Source organism: Somniosus microcephalus, chromosome 21 (assembly GCF_052327205.1).
Source record: "Somniosus microcephalus isolate GS21.2 chromosome 21, FLI_Smic_1.0, whole genome shotgun sequence".
Lineage (NCBI taxonomy): Eukaryota > Metazoa > Chordata > Chondrichthyes > Squaliformes > Somniosidae > Somniosus > Somniosus microcephalus.
This window is the reverse complement of record NC_141007.1, coordinates 64,804,874-64,821,161: the sequence shown is the minus strand read 5'-3', so window position 1 is coordinate 64,821,161 and position 16,288 is coordinate 64,804,874. Positions and strand designations below refer to the sequence as shown.

At 46.8% G+C, this 16,288-nt stretch overlaps 1 protein-coding gene across 1 annotated transcript in view; it reads right to left on the bottom strand.

Annotated features, from left to right (window-relative positions):
- The window catches only part of tha1 (threonine aldolase 1), a 109,815-nt gene that overhangs the window by 10,021 nt on the left and 83,506 nt on the right, over positions 1-16,288 (bottom strand). Inside the window, exons 3-4 of the mRNA XM_085963773.1 lie at positions 15,568-15,656; positions 1,349-1,534 (exon numbers count right to left, since the gene is read on the bottom strand). Coding sequence (XP_085819899.1) covers positions 1,349-1,534; positions 15,568-15,656 — 275 coding nt within the window. The remainder of the gene's footprint in view (positions 1-1,348; positions 1,535-15,567; positions 15,657-16,288) is intronic.

The following is a 16,288-nucleotide window of genomic DNA, read 5'->3' as shown; positions in this document are numbered from 1 at the left end:
CATCTTTGCTAACAACACCCAGCTCTACCTCACCACCACCTCTCTCGACCTCACCACTGTCTCTAAATTGTCAGACTGCTTGTCCGAACACCCAGCTCTACCTCACCACCACCTCTCTCGACCTCACCACTGTCTCTAAATTGTCAGACTGCTTGTCCGAACACCCAGCTCTACCTCACCATCACTTCTCTCGACCTCACCACTGTCTCTAAATTGTCAGACTGCTTGTCCGACATCCAGTATTGGATGAGCAGAAATTTCCTTCAACGAAATATTGGGAAGACCGAAGCCATTGTCTTCGGTCCCTGCCACAAACTCCGTTCCCTAGCCACTGACTCCATCCCTCTCCCTGGCAATTGTCCGAGGCTGAACCACACTGTTCGCAACCTTGGTGTCGTATTTGACCCCGAGATGAGCTTCCGACCACATATCCTTGCCACTCCGCAACATTGCCCGACTCTGCCCCTGCCTCAGCTCTTCTGCTGCTGAAACCCTCATCCATGCCTTGGTTACCTCTAGGCTTGACTATTCCAACGCACTCCTGGCTGGCCTCCCACATTCTACCCTATGCAAACTTGAGGTCATCCAAAACTCGGCTGCCCGTGTCCTAACTCGATCCAAGTCCCGTTCACCCATAACCCCTGTGCTCGCTGACCTACATTGGCTCCCAGTTAAGCAACACCTCGATGTTTAAAATTCTCACCCTTATTTTCAAATCCCTCCATGGCCTCGCCCCTCTATCTCTGTAACCTCATCCAGCCCGACAACCTTCCGAGATATCTGCACTCCTCCAATTCTGGCCTCTTGCGCGTCCCTGATTATAGTCAGCAATTGTCAGCTGTGCTTTCAGTTGCCAAGGCCCTAAGCTCTGGAATTCCCTCCCTAAACCTCTCTGCCTCTCTCTTCGCCTTTACGATACGCCTTAAAACCTACCTCTTTGATCAAGCTTTTGATCATCTGCCCCAATAGCTCTTTATGCGGCTCGGTGTCAAATTTTGTTTGATAACGCTCCTGTGAAGCACCTTCGGACATTTTACTACATTGAAAGCGCTATATAAAGGCAAGTTGCTGTTGTTGATTGAGGATCAATGCTGTACTCGTGCTCCCCCTGGTGGCAGCAGTGAGTCTGTGCTGGTCAGTCTTCATTCAGAGATCATGGAAAAGAAGGGGAAGTCCCTGCACCAGTCTGAGAGGCAATGGATCACACCCAAACAAAAAGGGCCTACTTCCACCCACCTCCTCTCCTGATGGTACTGGCTGTTGCTGGGGCACAGCACTGCCAGTACCTAGTCTGGATAAAAGCTTGACTTCAAATCATCTTAATAGTTTTAAACAGGTGTTGACTCACCTCCCGGAGAAAGGAGAGTGGTAGAACCCGTCCTCCTTGCACACTGTGTGTGTTCTCGAGGCAAATGACGCCAGTCCTGGGGTAGTGTGGGTCTGGGAAACCCTGGCGGATTTTTGATTCTACTTCATCCAAATCAAAAGTCCCATCTGGAAGATTCTTTACAAGGCGTGAATGAATTCCTGCAATCTGAAAAAGAAGATACAACAGTGATCAGTGTTGGTGCTTTAATGAGCCACTTCATTGGCTAGCTCTTGGAAAGGGCCGGCAGAGGCCTGATGGGCCGAATGGCCTCCTCCTGTGCTGCATCACTCTATGATTCTAATCTTGTAAATTTGGAGGATTCCTGTCTGGAGACGAACAGGAGCGAGAGGGAGAGAAAGGGAGACACAAACTGGAGAGAAAGACAAACAGTAGGGAAGCAGACAAGCAATACTAATTTAACTTACAACTTTTAAATTTAATTTTCATAAGTTCTGCAGTCAGGGCATGCAACCCTAACCTGAAATTAAACAAAACACCACTAGAGGGCAGCAACCACACAGCAATAGGAATACTTGAACGAAGCTGGGCCAGTGTGGCAGGAATCCGCTGACACAGAATTTTGTCATATTAGGTCTATTTATTAATTTTATTTTACGTTCCAGGTTAACATAATCATTTTACTGGTCTAAAGACATGGCACGGGACTGTTTGGGTAAATGTCACGGTGTAGCAAGCTGCTATCTCATGGTCACCGGCCACAACTCGAGAAGGTGCTGGATTCACACATGGATGGGAGCCATCAGCCCAATCAAAGTAGGATTCACGGGTGTTTCATACTTTTAACAGAGTTATAAAACAAAGTCAGGCCTCGAGCCATGCGAGTTGTGGTTTGGATGCTGTAAGGAGGAGACTGTCGGTTCGACTATCGGGACAGGTGAGCTAAACTGGGCTGAATGGCCTTGCTCATCTGTACTCGTTTTGTGCTTAGCAAAACATTGATGAAAGCAAAAATACAACACGGGACACCAGAGATTCTTGTACCAGGCTGTCTGCAGTTCCTCGAGTTTCTGGTCACTCAGCTCCAGGTCTGCGGAATTTCACTCTGGTCATTGCTGTTTGTGGGAGCTTGCTGTGCGCAAATTGGCTGTCACTTTTCCTACATTACGACAGTGATTCACTTCCAAAGTACTGAATTGGCTGAAAAGCGCTTTGGGATGTCCTGAGGTGGTGAAAGACACTATACAAATGCAAGATCTTTCTTTGACAAGGGGCCTCGGTTTAACGTCTCATCCGAAAGACGGCACCACCGACAGTGCAACACTCCCTCAGTACTGCACTGAATTGTCAGCCTGGATTATTGGGCTCAGGTCTCTGCAGTGGGGCTTGACCCATGACCCTCTTACTCAAGAGGGGGCACCACTGAGCCAAGACTGGCACTTCTTTGGGCTTTACTAAGAAAATGCTCAAAATTCTACAATGCAATCTCTCTCTCGGTGTCAGAACGTCAAAGTCGATGCCGGGGGCGATTACAGGGACTGAGTATTAGCTGCAAGGAAGTAGAGGTGCAGATTCAGAACAAAGTCCACATTCTCAGTGTGCAGGGGAGTTATTCCCCGGTGTCTTGGCCAATATTTATCCCTCAACCAACATAACAAAAACAGATTATCTGGTCATTATCACATTGCTGTTTGTGGGACCTTGCTGTGCGCAAATTGGCTGCCGTGTTTCCCACATTACAACATATCCAACAGATTTTCCGTTTTGGATACTGATGGGGGGAGATGGTTTCTCAGGGGAATGCAGCAAGAGCCAAGTCCGTGGCACTACGAGTGGCTCAGCTGCACAGGAGGGGAGGGAAAAGAGTGGGAGAGCAATAGTGATAGGAGATTCTATCGTAAGGGGAACAGGTAGACGTTTCTGTGGCCGCAGACGTGACTCCAGGATGGTATGTTGCCTCCCTGGTGCCAGGGTCAAGGATGTCACTTGTTGTGTATGTACCTTTAAGAGAATAACTGGTCTCAGACTGCAATACCGGCAGTGACCACCCCTGTATAAAAGGCGCTAGAGAGCCTCTGTTGGTTAGTTTCGTTTATGCCTTTCACCAGTAAAGACTTGTTTGTTTCTCTCCTGCTAGTCCGTGTCTCAATCATTCACGGACTTAACACTGGCGACGAGTTAGAAAGAACTCAGCAGCAGCTCCGACGACGTTGAAGGTCGGAAGAAAAAAAAAAAGTCCATTGAAACTCGAGGAACGGGCGTCGACCGTCAATCATCGGGTTCAAGGCTTTGCAGGAGCGACGTTCCAGAGCCAGGCTGGGTTCCTCGGTCCGTGGTTTCCCAGCTAATCGGGCTGGTGGCAGGTAGTGCTCTGATCCTTCCTGGGCTGCAACGGGGCCGGGCAGCGAGTCGGGAAGCAAGGAGAGAGAGAGAGGGTGGAGCATACAGGGCGCGGCCGGTGTTTCGAAGCTGGGCAGCGTTCGGACCTCAGAAGAGGGAGGGAAGTGTTCCAGAGGGTCCGCTCCACGACGGGAAAATAATAAAAGAAAAAGAATACGCGCAAGAAACCGTGGGAAGCAGCGCTAACAACAGCAGGGAAGGAGGAAAAGCGCGGGAGGCGCCATTTTGTTAAATCAGAGAAGAAGGCAAAGCGCGGGAGGCGCCATTTTAGATTTGCAAGATGCCGAAGACTGGCTGTATCACTGCTTTTGATAATACATTAGAGGACTGGACCACGTATGTGGAAAGAGTCGAGGTATATTTCGAGGCAAATGAAATAGCGGAGGGGAAAAAGGCATCAATATTGCTAAACGTAATGGGCGCTAGAACGTACGGCCTATTGCGGGATCTGATTACTCCAGCCAAACCGAAGGCGAAGAGTTTTAACGAAATTGTTGCTGTTCTACAGGAGCACTTAAACCCTGCACCGCTGTTGATAGCAGAAAGATTTAAATTCCACAGGAGAACTCAGCACAAAGATGAGAGCAATGCTGAGTATCTTACGGAACTACGCAAGCTATCAAAGCACTGCCAGTTCGGAGCAGGACTGGCAGATACCCTACGGGACAAATTTGTCTGTGGACTCCTGAGTTAAGGAACACAGAAGAAGTTACTCGCAGAAAAAGAGCTGACGCTAGATAAGGCTTTCAGCGTGGCAGTATCGTATGAAGCAGCAGCCAGGGGAGCTGCAGAAATTCAACAAAAACCACAGGAATACAGCACCCACGAAATGACACGGGGATTTGCAAAATGTTATCACTGCGGCAGAACTAACCATGACCAGAAGGACTGCTGGTCCAAAGACAAAATATGCAGACAATGCGGGAAGATTGGACACATTGCACGAGTTTGTAGGTCTGGGAAGAAGACCAGCGACAACAAAAAGGCTACTAAGGAACCGTACAAGAAAGTACAAAAGATGACAGACAGTAGTTCCGAAGACCAGATGAGCGATAGTGAATCCGAGAACAGGAGATTAAGCTGTCTCAAACTTCACAATGTAATCGCAAAAGAGGATCACCGAACCATTTGGGTCACCCTCACGATAGCAGGGTCCCAAGTTAAAATGGAATTGGATACAGGATCAGCGCTAACCGTCATGAATCGACGAGACTATGAGCGGCTATTTTCACACATACCCTTGAGAGAGACATCCATCGTCTTGACGACGTATACGGGGCAAAAAGTATACCCCAGAGGAAAAATAAGGGTGCCTGTCGAATACAATGGCAAGAAAATACGGAAATTGTATCTCTACATACTGCCAAATGGTGGACCACCGTTATTGGGACGGGAATGGATCAGGAAGATAAACTTAGATTGGCATTCCATTCATGCAATGACGGTGGACGGTAAAAAAGATGAAGACGTCACTCCTGGACGATTGTCAACAATCTTAGCTAACGCCAAAGAGGTATTTCAACAAGAACTGGGCACGCTTAAAGGTGTAACCGCCTCGTTAAAAATAGAAGAGAATGCAGTTCCCAAGTTTTTCAAAGCGAGACCGGTACCATATGCAATTCGTCCAGCCGTCGAGGCAGAGCTGGAGAAGGCGGGCGTGTTGTCTAAGGTCGACTGGAGCGAGTGGGCAACACCCATCGTTCCTGTCATGAAAAAAACATTAAGCAATAAGTCCGGAGAGCCAAGGAAGATTCGCATCTGTGGGGATTTCAAGGTGACGGTGAACCCTGTCCTTCACACAGTACAATATCCTCTTCCAAGGATAGAAGACATCTTCGCCTCACTGTCTGGAGGGAAGCGTTTTACAAAAATTGACCTAGCACAAGCATATTTGCAGATGGAGGTTGAAGAGTCCTCTAGGAAGTATCTCACGATAAACACTCACAAAGGTCTTTACCAATATCATCGATTGGTATTCGGAGTAGCATCAGCTCCGGCGATATGGCAAAGAGCGATGGAACAAGTCCTGCAAGGGATTCCGGGGACTCAATGTTACTTGGACGACATCCTTGTAACAGGTGAAGATGACAGTGAACACCTTAACAACCTAGAACAGGTGCTCACTAGACTACGGGAACATGGGCTGCGAGCCAACCGCCCCAAGTGCGAATTTTTTAAGAAACAGATATTGTATTGTGGCCACGTGATTGATGAAGAGGGGTTACATAAGTCCCCTGACAAAATTGAAGCGGTTGTTAAGGCCCCAGCGCCTGAAAATGTGTCGCAACTGAGGTCATTCCTCGGGTTGGTGAATTACTATCATAAGTTTTTGCCGAATTTGTCGACAATTCTGCATCCACTGAACGCCCTGCTACGAACGGGGGTAGCATGGAAATGGAGCGATGATTGTAAACGTGCTTTTCAGAAGAGTAAGGACTTAATCACTTCGAAGGAAGTATTGGCTCACTACAACCCAGCACTGCCAATCAGGCTGGCGTGTGATGCGTCTCCCTACGGCATTGGGGCGGTACTGTCACATAAATTCCTTAATGGTTTGGAGAGGCCGATAGCTTTTGCGTCACGCTCGTTAACTTCTGCCGAGCGTAACTATGCCCAGATTGACAGAGAGGCCCTCAGCCTAGTGTGGGGGGTGAAGAAGTTCAATCACTATCTGCACAGTCAAAAATTTACTCTACTAACCGATCATCAACCTCGTCTCCATTTTCAACCCTCAGAAGGGCGTACCGATAATGACAGCACAACGGCTGCAGAGATGGTCCCTTTTCCTAGGGGCACACCAATATGACATCGAGTACAGGGGAACTAAACAGCATGGAAATGCTGATGGATTGTCACGTCTACCGTTGCCGACGGTGGAAGAAGACCTTGCAGTGGATCCAATGGAGTTATTCCACTCGACCATAGTCGAATGTCTCCCTGTGACGAATGCAAACATAGAAAAGGAAACACGGAGTGACCCGACACTATCACGGGTCTATGATTTAACGGTGAAGGGATGGCCAGCACATGGCGAACCACTGCTGCCAGCATTTTCGTCAAGAAGAGAACAGCTGTCAGTGTGCAGAGGAACCTTGATGTGTGGATCCAGAGTACTAATTCCACCTAAGTTGACGGATAGAGTGCTCAATGAGCTTCATGAGGGTCATCTGGGTGGGGTAAAAATGAAGAGCTTAGCCAGAGCGTTTGTGTGGTGGCCGGGAATCGATAGAGAAATCGAAGAGATGACCAAGAGCTGTGCAGGATGCCAGAAGGTCCAAAACGCCCCACCACAAGCTCCTCTGCATCCATGGGAGTGGCCCTCATCTCCATGGCAAAGGGTGCACATTGATTTTGCTGGTCCCTTCATGGACTCGATGTTTTTAATTGCGGTGGATGCACATTCAAAGTGGCCAGAGGTAATAAAAATGTCCTCAACCACCACGGAAAAAACTATCACAGTTTTACGAACCACATTCGCCAGGAATGGGCTGCCTGAACAGATTTGCTCTGACAATGGACCACAGTTTGTGTCTGAAGAGTTCCGGAGGTTCTTAAAGAACAATGGTGTTAAGCATTACACATCTGCCCCATATCATCCAGCCACTAATGGATTGGCCGAGAGGTTTGTCCAAACATTCAAGAAGGCTATCAAGGCAATGTGTAATGAAGATATACCCCTACAACACAAGGTGGACAACTTCTTGTTTGCCTACCGGAATGCGACACATGCGGTTACCAACCAAACTCCAGCCATGATGTTCTTCAATCGAAGACTACGATGCCGCTTGGATTTGGTTAAGCCAAACGTCCGAAGAGATGTGGAGAACAGGCAGTTTCAGAATATGAATGAAAGGCCGACCAGGAGTTTTAAGATAGGTCAACCAGTTTTGGCCCGGGACTACCGCACTGAGAAATGGCAGCCAGGAACGATTTGTACACAAGGACCTCTCATGTATACCGTGGACGTTGGGGAGAGCATTGTAAGACGCCATGCTGACCAGATTCTAGAGTCACTGGAAAACGTCAACTCCACACCACGATCTGATACACCTGGTAATGAAATCGACGTTCCAATTGCAGCTACCGCAGAACCGGTAATATTGGAAGCAGATGAACTAAACGACATTGATTTCGACTCAACATTGCCAGAAGAAACTGACACTCCAAAGAGGCGTTATCCAGACAGAATCAGGAAGCCTCCTCAAAGACTGAACTTATAATTGCTTAAACTTAACCAATGTATCTAGCAACAGTAATTGTGATTGTAATTCGTTATCATTAGTGTTAAATGAATGTTATGTACTTTTTATCTAAAAGGGGAGGAATTGTTGTGTATGTACCTTTAAGAGAATAACTGGTCTCAGACTGCAATACCGGCAGTGACCACCCCTGTATAAAAGGCGCTAGAGAGCCTCTGTTGGTTAGTTTCGTTTATGCCTTTCACCAGTAAAGACTTGTTTGTTTCTCTCCTGCTAGTCCGTGTCTCAATCATTCACGGACTTAACATCACTGAGCGGCTGCAGGACATTCTGAAGGGGGAGGGTGAACAGCCAGAGGTCGTGGTCCATATCGGCACCAACGACAGAGGTAGAAAGAGGGACGAGGTCCTGCAAGCAGAATATAGGGAGCTAGAAAATAAATTAAAAAGCAGGACCTCAAAGGTAGTAATCTCAGGATTACTTCCAGTGCCACGTGCTAGCGAGAGCAGAAATAGGAGAATAGACCAGATGAATGCGTGGCTGGAGAGATGGTGTAGGAGGGAGGGATTTAAATTCCTGAGGCATTGGGACCGATTCTGGGGAAGGTGGGACCTGTACAAGCTGGACAGATTACACCTCGGCAGAACCGGGACCAATATCCTCACAGGGGGGTTTGTTAGTGCTGTTGGGAAGGATTTAAACTAGTTTGTCAGGGGGCTGGGAACCTAAGTGTGGGCCCAGAATGGAGAGAAACAAAGCTGGAAGTGCAAGTTAGAAAAGTAGTCAGCAAAACTAGTAGGGAGCAGAAACAAAGGCCAACAGTAAAGAGGGTCAAAGTGCGGAAAAATATTAAACAGGCAAAGTTGAAGGCACTTTATCTAAATGCATGTAGCGTTCGCAACAAGGTGGATGAATTAATGGCACTAATAGAAGTAAATAGGTATGATGTAATTGCCATTACAGAGACATGGTTGCAGGGTAACCAAAGCTGGGAACTGAATGTTCCAGGGTACACAACAATTAGGAAGGACAGACAAAAAGGAAAAGGAGGTGGCGTAGCACTGTTAATAAAGGATGAGATTGGTATGGTAGAGATCAAAGATCTTGGCTCGGCAGATCGTGATGTAGAACTGGAATTAGTTTGGGTGGAACTAAGAAACAGCAAAGGGCGGAAAACATTGGTGGGAGTTATGTATAGGCCACCAAACAGTAATAGTAATGTGGGGCACAGTATCAATCAAGAGGTTAGAAGTGCATGTAACAAGGGCAATACGGTAATCATGGGGGACTTTAATCTACATATTGACTGGGCAAATCAAATTACCACTAATGGTGTGGAGGACGAATTCTTGGAATGCATGCGTGGATCAGTATGTGGAGGAACCAACCAGGGAACAGGCTATTCTGGATCTGGTACTGTATAATGAGAAAGGGCTAATCAATAATTGAGGTAAAGGGGCCTTTAGGGACAAGTGACCATAATATGATTGAATTTTACATTAAGTTTGAGAGTGATGTAGTTCAATCTGAAACTAAGGTCTTCAATCTAAACAGAGGAAACTACAAGAGTATGAGGGACAAGTTGGCCATGGTAGATTGGGAGACTACACTAAAAAGGTATGAGGTGGACATACAATGGCTAACATTCAAGGAAATAATGCATAATTTGCAACAAACTCCTCTAGGGCATAAAAACCCAAAAGGAAAAGTGATCCAACCATGGCTAGCAAAAGAAATTAAAGCTAGTATTAAGTCAAAGGAGGGTGCTTATAAAGTTGCCAGAAAAAGCGGTCAGCCCGAGGATTGGGATCATTTTAGAAATCAGCAAAGGGGGACCAAGAAATTGATAAAGAAAGGGAAAATGGAATAGGAGCACAAACTAGCAAAAAATATAAAAACAGATTGTAAAAGCTTCTATAGGTATGTGAAAAGGAAAAGACTGGCAAAGGTAAATGTAGGTCCTTTACAGTCAGAGACGGGAGAATTTATAATGGGGAATGAGGAAATGGCAGAGATATTAAATAAATACTTTGTTTCTGTCTTTACGGAGGAAGACACAAAAAACCTCCCAGAAATACGAGAAAACCAAAGGTGTGGCGAGAATGAGGAACTTAAAGAAATTATTATTAGTAAAAAAAACAGTACTAGCAAAATTAATGGGACTAAAAGTCGATAAATCTCAAGGACCGGATGACCTACATCCTAGGGTTTTGAAAGAGGTGGCCATTGAGATAGTGGACGCATTGGTTGTCATCTTCCAAAATTCTATAGATTCTGGAACGGTTCCTGCAGATTGGAGGATAGCAAATGTAACCCCGCTATTTAAGAAAGGAGAGAGAAAATGGGGAACTACAGACCTGTTAGCCTCACATCAGTAGTTGGGAAAATGCTGGAATCTGTTATAAAGGTTACAATAACTGGGCACTTAGGCCTAGAAATTCACTGGCGCCCCGCATCCTTCTTGGGGCGCTGCAACTGAAAATCGCAGCGCAACGTGCCGCAGCGTGCGGTACTGCAGGCCTTCCTCCCCTTCTTAAAGGGGAGGGGCCTGCTGCAACGCGCTCAAAGAGCGTGAGTGCTGGCAAAAGAGCCCGGCACCGAGGAGAAGTGCCAGGCTCTTGGGACACAGCCGGCACAACGTGGGGGGCTCAGGAGGCCGGGGACGGCGGCACGGAGAGGTGCTGGCAGGCGGCCAGCAAAAAAAATGGCCGCCCCACACCTCAGCGCCTCTACCGCCGCAGGTAGGCCCCCCTGAACCGGTCGCAAATTGCGACCGGCGTTAAAGCAGGGGGCGCTACCAAATTTCGCGATCGGGGCGGTAGCGGGGTGCTGCGCACACCGATGACGTCATCGGTAGTGGCGCAGCGCTAACGGCTAGCGCCGCCATTAGCATCCCGCTAAATTTAGCGGGAGGCGTGGCCAGTGGCGTAAAACCCACTAAGTGCCCTCTTTGGGCGCTAATGGGTGGCGCAGCCCACTGAATTTCTAGGCCTTAGAAACTAATAGTAAGATTGGGCAGAGTCAACATGGATTTATGAAAGGGAAATCCTGTTTAACAAACCTACTGAGTTCTTTGAGGATGTAACTAGTGGAGTAGACAAAGGGGAACTGGTAGATGTGGCGTATTTGGATTTTCAGAAGACCTTTGATAAGGTCTCACACAAGAGGTTGGTGAACAAAATTAGGGCACATGGAATTGTGGGTAATATACTAGCATGGATTAAGAATTGGTTAACAGACAGAAACAAAGAGTAGGGATAAACGGGTCTTTTTCAGGATGGCAGGCTGTGACTAGTGGGGTACCGCAAGGATCAGTGCTTGGACCCCAGCTATTCACAATCTACATCAATGATTTGGATGAGGGGGCTAAATTTAACATTTCCAAATTTGCTGATGATACAAAGCTAGGTGGCAGTGGCAGTTGTGAAGAGGATGTGAAGAGGCTTCAAGGGGATCTCGACGGGCTCAGTGAGTGGGCGAGAACATGGCAGATGGAATATAATGTGGATAAATGTGAAGTTATCCACTTTGGTAGAAAAAACAGAAAGGCAGAGAATTTCCTAAATAGAGAAAGATTGGGGAATGCAGATGCTCAAAGGAACCTGGGTGTCCTTGTACATGAGTCACTGAAAGTGAATGTGCAGGTGCAGCAAGCCATTAGGAAGGCAAATGGTATGCTGGCCTTCATTACAAGAGGATTTGAGTACAGGAGTAAAGAAGTCTTACTCCAATTATATAGGGCCTTGGTGAGACCACACCTGGAGTACTGTGTACAATTTTGGTCTCCTTACCTAAGGAAGGATATACTTGCCATAGAGGGAGTGCAACGAAGGTTCACAAGATTGATTCCTGGGATGGCGGGACTGTCGTATGAGAAGAGATTGAGTAAACTAGGTCTGTATTCTCTTGAATTCAGAAGAATGAGAGGGGATCTCATTGAAGCATACAAAATTATTACAGGGCTTGATAGGGTGGATGCTGGGAGAATGTTTCCCTTGGCCGGGGAGTCTAGAACCAGGGGCCACAGCCTCAGGATAAAGGGCAGGCCATTCAGGACTGAGATGAGAAGAAATTTCTTCACACAGAGGGTGGTGAATCTTTGGAATTCTCTACCCCAGAGGGCTGTGGAGGCTCAGCCGTTGGGTATATTCAAAACAAAAGTCGATAGATTTCTGACTAGTAAGGGCATCAAGGGATATGGCGATAGGGCCGGTGAATGGAGTTGAGGCAGAAGATCAGCCATGATCTCATTGAATGGCGGAGCAGGCTCGAATGACCGAATGGCCTACACCTGCTCCTATTTCTTATGTCTCCACTTCAAAAAGTACTTAATTGGCTGTAAAGCACTTTGAGACGTCCGGTGGTCGTGAAAGTTGCTAAATAAATGTAAGTCTTTCTTTTCTTTCTTTTTTCTAACCTGCAGAAAGGTGGCTGCTGGGGGAAGTACTAGGAGTGGGAAACCTTGAGTTTGGGGCACGGATACACACAGTTCTGCAGACCACAGGGAGCTTTGAGTGGGCAAACATTTGGCAGATGGAGTATAATGTGGGAAAGTGCAAGGTTATCCACTTTGGCAGGAAAAATAAAAATGCAAATTATTATTTAAATAGAGAGAGATTATAAAATGCTACAGTTCAGAGGGACCTGAGGGTCCTTGTGCATGAAACGCAAAAAGTTATCATGCAGGTGCAGCAAGTAATCAAAAAGGCAAATGGAATGTTGGCCTTTATTACAAGGGGGTTGGAGTATAAAAGCAGGGAAGTCCTGCTACAACTGTACAGGGTATTGGTGAGACCAAACCTCAAGTACTGCGTAAAGTTTTGGTCTCCTTATTTAAGGAAGAATCAATTCAATTCAAATCAATTTTATTTGTCATATATGCAGCAAACGTGTGTACTGCACAATGAAATGTTGATTTTTACGAGTCCTCCCAACATTGGAATAAATATGGCATAGCAATGATAAAAATACTAATAGAAATACAGTAATCTATATCTATATATATATAAAGGAATCGATCTGTCATCTGTCTGTCCTTCTGTCTGTCTGTCCTCACGTGTGCGTCTGTCCGGCTATGCGCTCGAAAGTTATAGAGCGTACCTACACGCGCGTTACCTCCAAAGAAAGCTTACGCTTCCGGGACGGTCGTAAGCGTATTTACTTTTCGGTCGGACGAAAATTGTTCGCGCCTTATGCAAAAAACCTTCAAAATTAAACTCATTATCTGCTACTTAGCATTGATTGACTGACGTCAAGGTTCGACCAATCCTGTGCCGTCACGATTGACTAATCCTACAGTACAGTCCCCTGATGGTTGGCCAATCGGTGTGTGTGTGTGTGGGCGGGACTAATCGTTTTCATCTCAGGGATGTGGCATCCATTGCCTCAAGCTAAAAACCCCATTGCTGCTTCAACTCCTTCCAGCTCAAAATCTGCTGATGCAGCTTCGAAAAAGTTAGTATCTCTTATGTTATTTTTAAAAGATTTACCAAAAGCATTTTATAAGTACTTTCACTTTCATCTTTCAAGGTATTAAAAGGTAGAAATGTTGCCCGGCAGCAGATTGAGAGAGGGACACAGAGACAGGGCCCAAAAGCCTGGGACTCGATTTAAAATGTTGCCGGGCACCAGATTCACAGAGGGACACAGAGAGGCCCCAAAGCCTGGGACTCGATTTAAACCGCCCGGCCCAAAACAGCCCTGGCAAAGCCGGGCTCCCCCAGCTAGTAATAAATAAAACAACAGTAATAAATAATAATAAATTATTCATTCATGAGTCTTATGGCCTGGGGGTAGAAGCTGTTTCGAAACCTGCTGGTACGAGACCGTATGCTTCGATATCTCTTCCCGGACGGGAGCAGGGCGAAGAGGTTGTGGCTGGGGTGGCTCTCGTCTTTGATGATTCTCAGGGCCTTCCCCCGGCACCTCTCGGGGTAGATATCCTGCACAGCAGGTAGTTTAATTCCTATAGTATGTTGTGCAGCTTTCATCACCATCTGTAGAGCCTTGCGGTCTATGGCGGTGCAGTTGCCATACCAGGTAGTGATGCAGCCGGACAGGATACTCTCGATGGTGCACCGGTAGAAGTTGGTGAGAATCTGGGGGGCCATTCCAAATTTCTTCAGTCTCCTGAGGAAGAACAGGTGTTGGCATGCCTTCTTAGTTCCGACGTCGATGTGATTGGACCACATTAAGTCCTCCGTAATGAATACACCCAGGAATTTGAAGCTGCTAACCCTCTCCACCTCAGCCCCTTCGATGTAGATTGGGGTGTGTCCCTCCCCCTGCCGCTTCCTGTAGTCCATGATCATCTCCTTTGTTTTGCTGATGTTGAGGGAGAGGTTGTTGTACTTGCACCATTCTGCTAGGGCTCTTACCTCCTCCCTGTAGCCTGTCTCGTTGCCATCTGTGATCAGGCCTACAACGGTAGTGTCATCAGCAAACTTGAATATACTTGCATTGGAGGCAGTTCAGAGACGATTCACTCAGTTGATTCCCGAGATGAGGGGGTTGAAAGGTTGAGCCTATACTCATTGGAATTTAGAAGAATGAGAGGTGATCTTATTGAAACATACAAGATACTGAGGGGGCTCGACAAGGTAGATGCAGAGAGGACATTTCCCCTCGTGGGGAAATCCAGAACTCGGGGGCATAGTTTCAGAATAAAGGGTCACCCTTTTAGAACTGAGAGGAGGAGGAACTTCTTCTCTCAGAGGGTCGTAAATCTGTGGAATTCTCTGCCCCAGAGAGCCGTGAAGGCTGGGTCATTAAATACATTTAAGGTGGAGATAGACAGATTTTTGCAAGATAAGGGAGTGAAGGGTTATGGGGAGCAGGCTGGGAAGTGGCTTTGAGCCCAAGATCAGCCATGATCGTATTGAATGGCGGAGCAGGCTCGAGGGGCCGAGTGGCCTATTCCTGCTCCTATTTCTTGTGTTCTTATGCTCTGCATCTGGGAGTGACGATGGATGGAAAAAAAACCCAGCACCTCCTCTACATCGATGAGCAGGAAAATCCACTAAGAAAAACCTCAAAGCCCAAAAAGAAATAAAAGTGTCTGACTGTGCTAATTATGGAACAGCTGGATGAAACTTAAAAAGAGAGAGACTCTTTAGGGAACTGTGGTACAGCATTCCTTCTCCTAGCACTGGGATTACGGGGTTAGGGTTCGGGATTGTGAACAGCTACTGTTGGGACCTAGGCTGTACTGGGTTTTAGTCAATACACTGCCATGGGCCTTTTGTCGTTTATAAAAGATATCTTTGGTGGTTTAGTAGGTAGCTTTACTACTTGGCAATTAGCACTGCAAACAGAGAAAAGTTTGCAGATGTGTTTGGTTTGCAAACCGTGTCGAAAGCGGAGAAGGCCCAGCAGTACTCACAGACTCAACAGGTTTAACTTTGACTTCCCGTAATACAGGACCAAGCACTTACAACTCCCCCTTCCCCACCCCCCCAACTCTGCCAACAACAAACCCAAATTTAGTTAACGGTGTTATGAGGTTTACCACAAAACACAGAGGCAGGGACACAGTGTGCTATTTACTGACAGGCTTAATGAAGAGGAAACGCTCAAGTGTCACGGTCTCTTACGCTCTGGCTCCGAACGCGAGGTGCAGAATGAGCTGGCGTGCTGCTGTACCTGAGCGCTGCCTCCCTGTTCATAGATATAGATGTGAGCCTGATCACCGACAATCAGTTCTGCTCCCCTCTCCCGGCAATGACACATGACTGCAAAAGGAGAGAGATACAGACATTCATTATTTTTTTCTCTCCCACACGGCAGCTGTCTCTCACTCTGCCAGTGCATTTCACACTTCATCTAGAGCCATCCTTTGTCTCTTTACTTGTCCTATTACCATCTCGTCTCGCCTTGAATATCTCTTAATGTCTCTTCACCCCTCCCAGACCTTCATCCCCTCCCCATTTCCCAGCCCCCAAACTTGCTTCTTAATCTGTTTCATTTCCTGCTTTTTTCTCAGTTCTGACGAAGGGTCTTCGACCTGAAACGTCGACTCTGTTTCTCTCTCCATGGATGCTGCCTGGCCTGCTGAGTTTTTCCAGCGTTTTCTGTTGTTATTTCGGATTTCCAGCATCCGCAGTATTTTGCTATCGCATTTCATTATTTAAAGCTGAGAGATTTCCCAGTAAACCTTAGTAAATGTTGTCTCGTGGGATCCAGTTAAGCTGATGCTCATTTTTAAACAAACATAAAGTTTGGAAATATAGTGCGTCTCCAACGATACTGCCAGTCCCCGAGCGGCCCACCCTAAATATGAACCATATTTACTGTAACAGCCAGAGTTAAAGGAGTGGTCTTGTGCAGTTATGGGAAGTGATTTGGCCATCAGGAATTGCTGTAT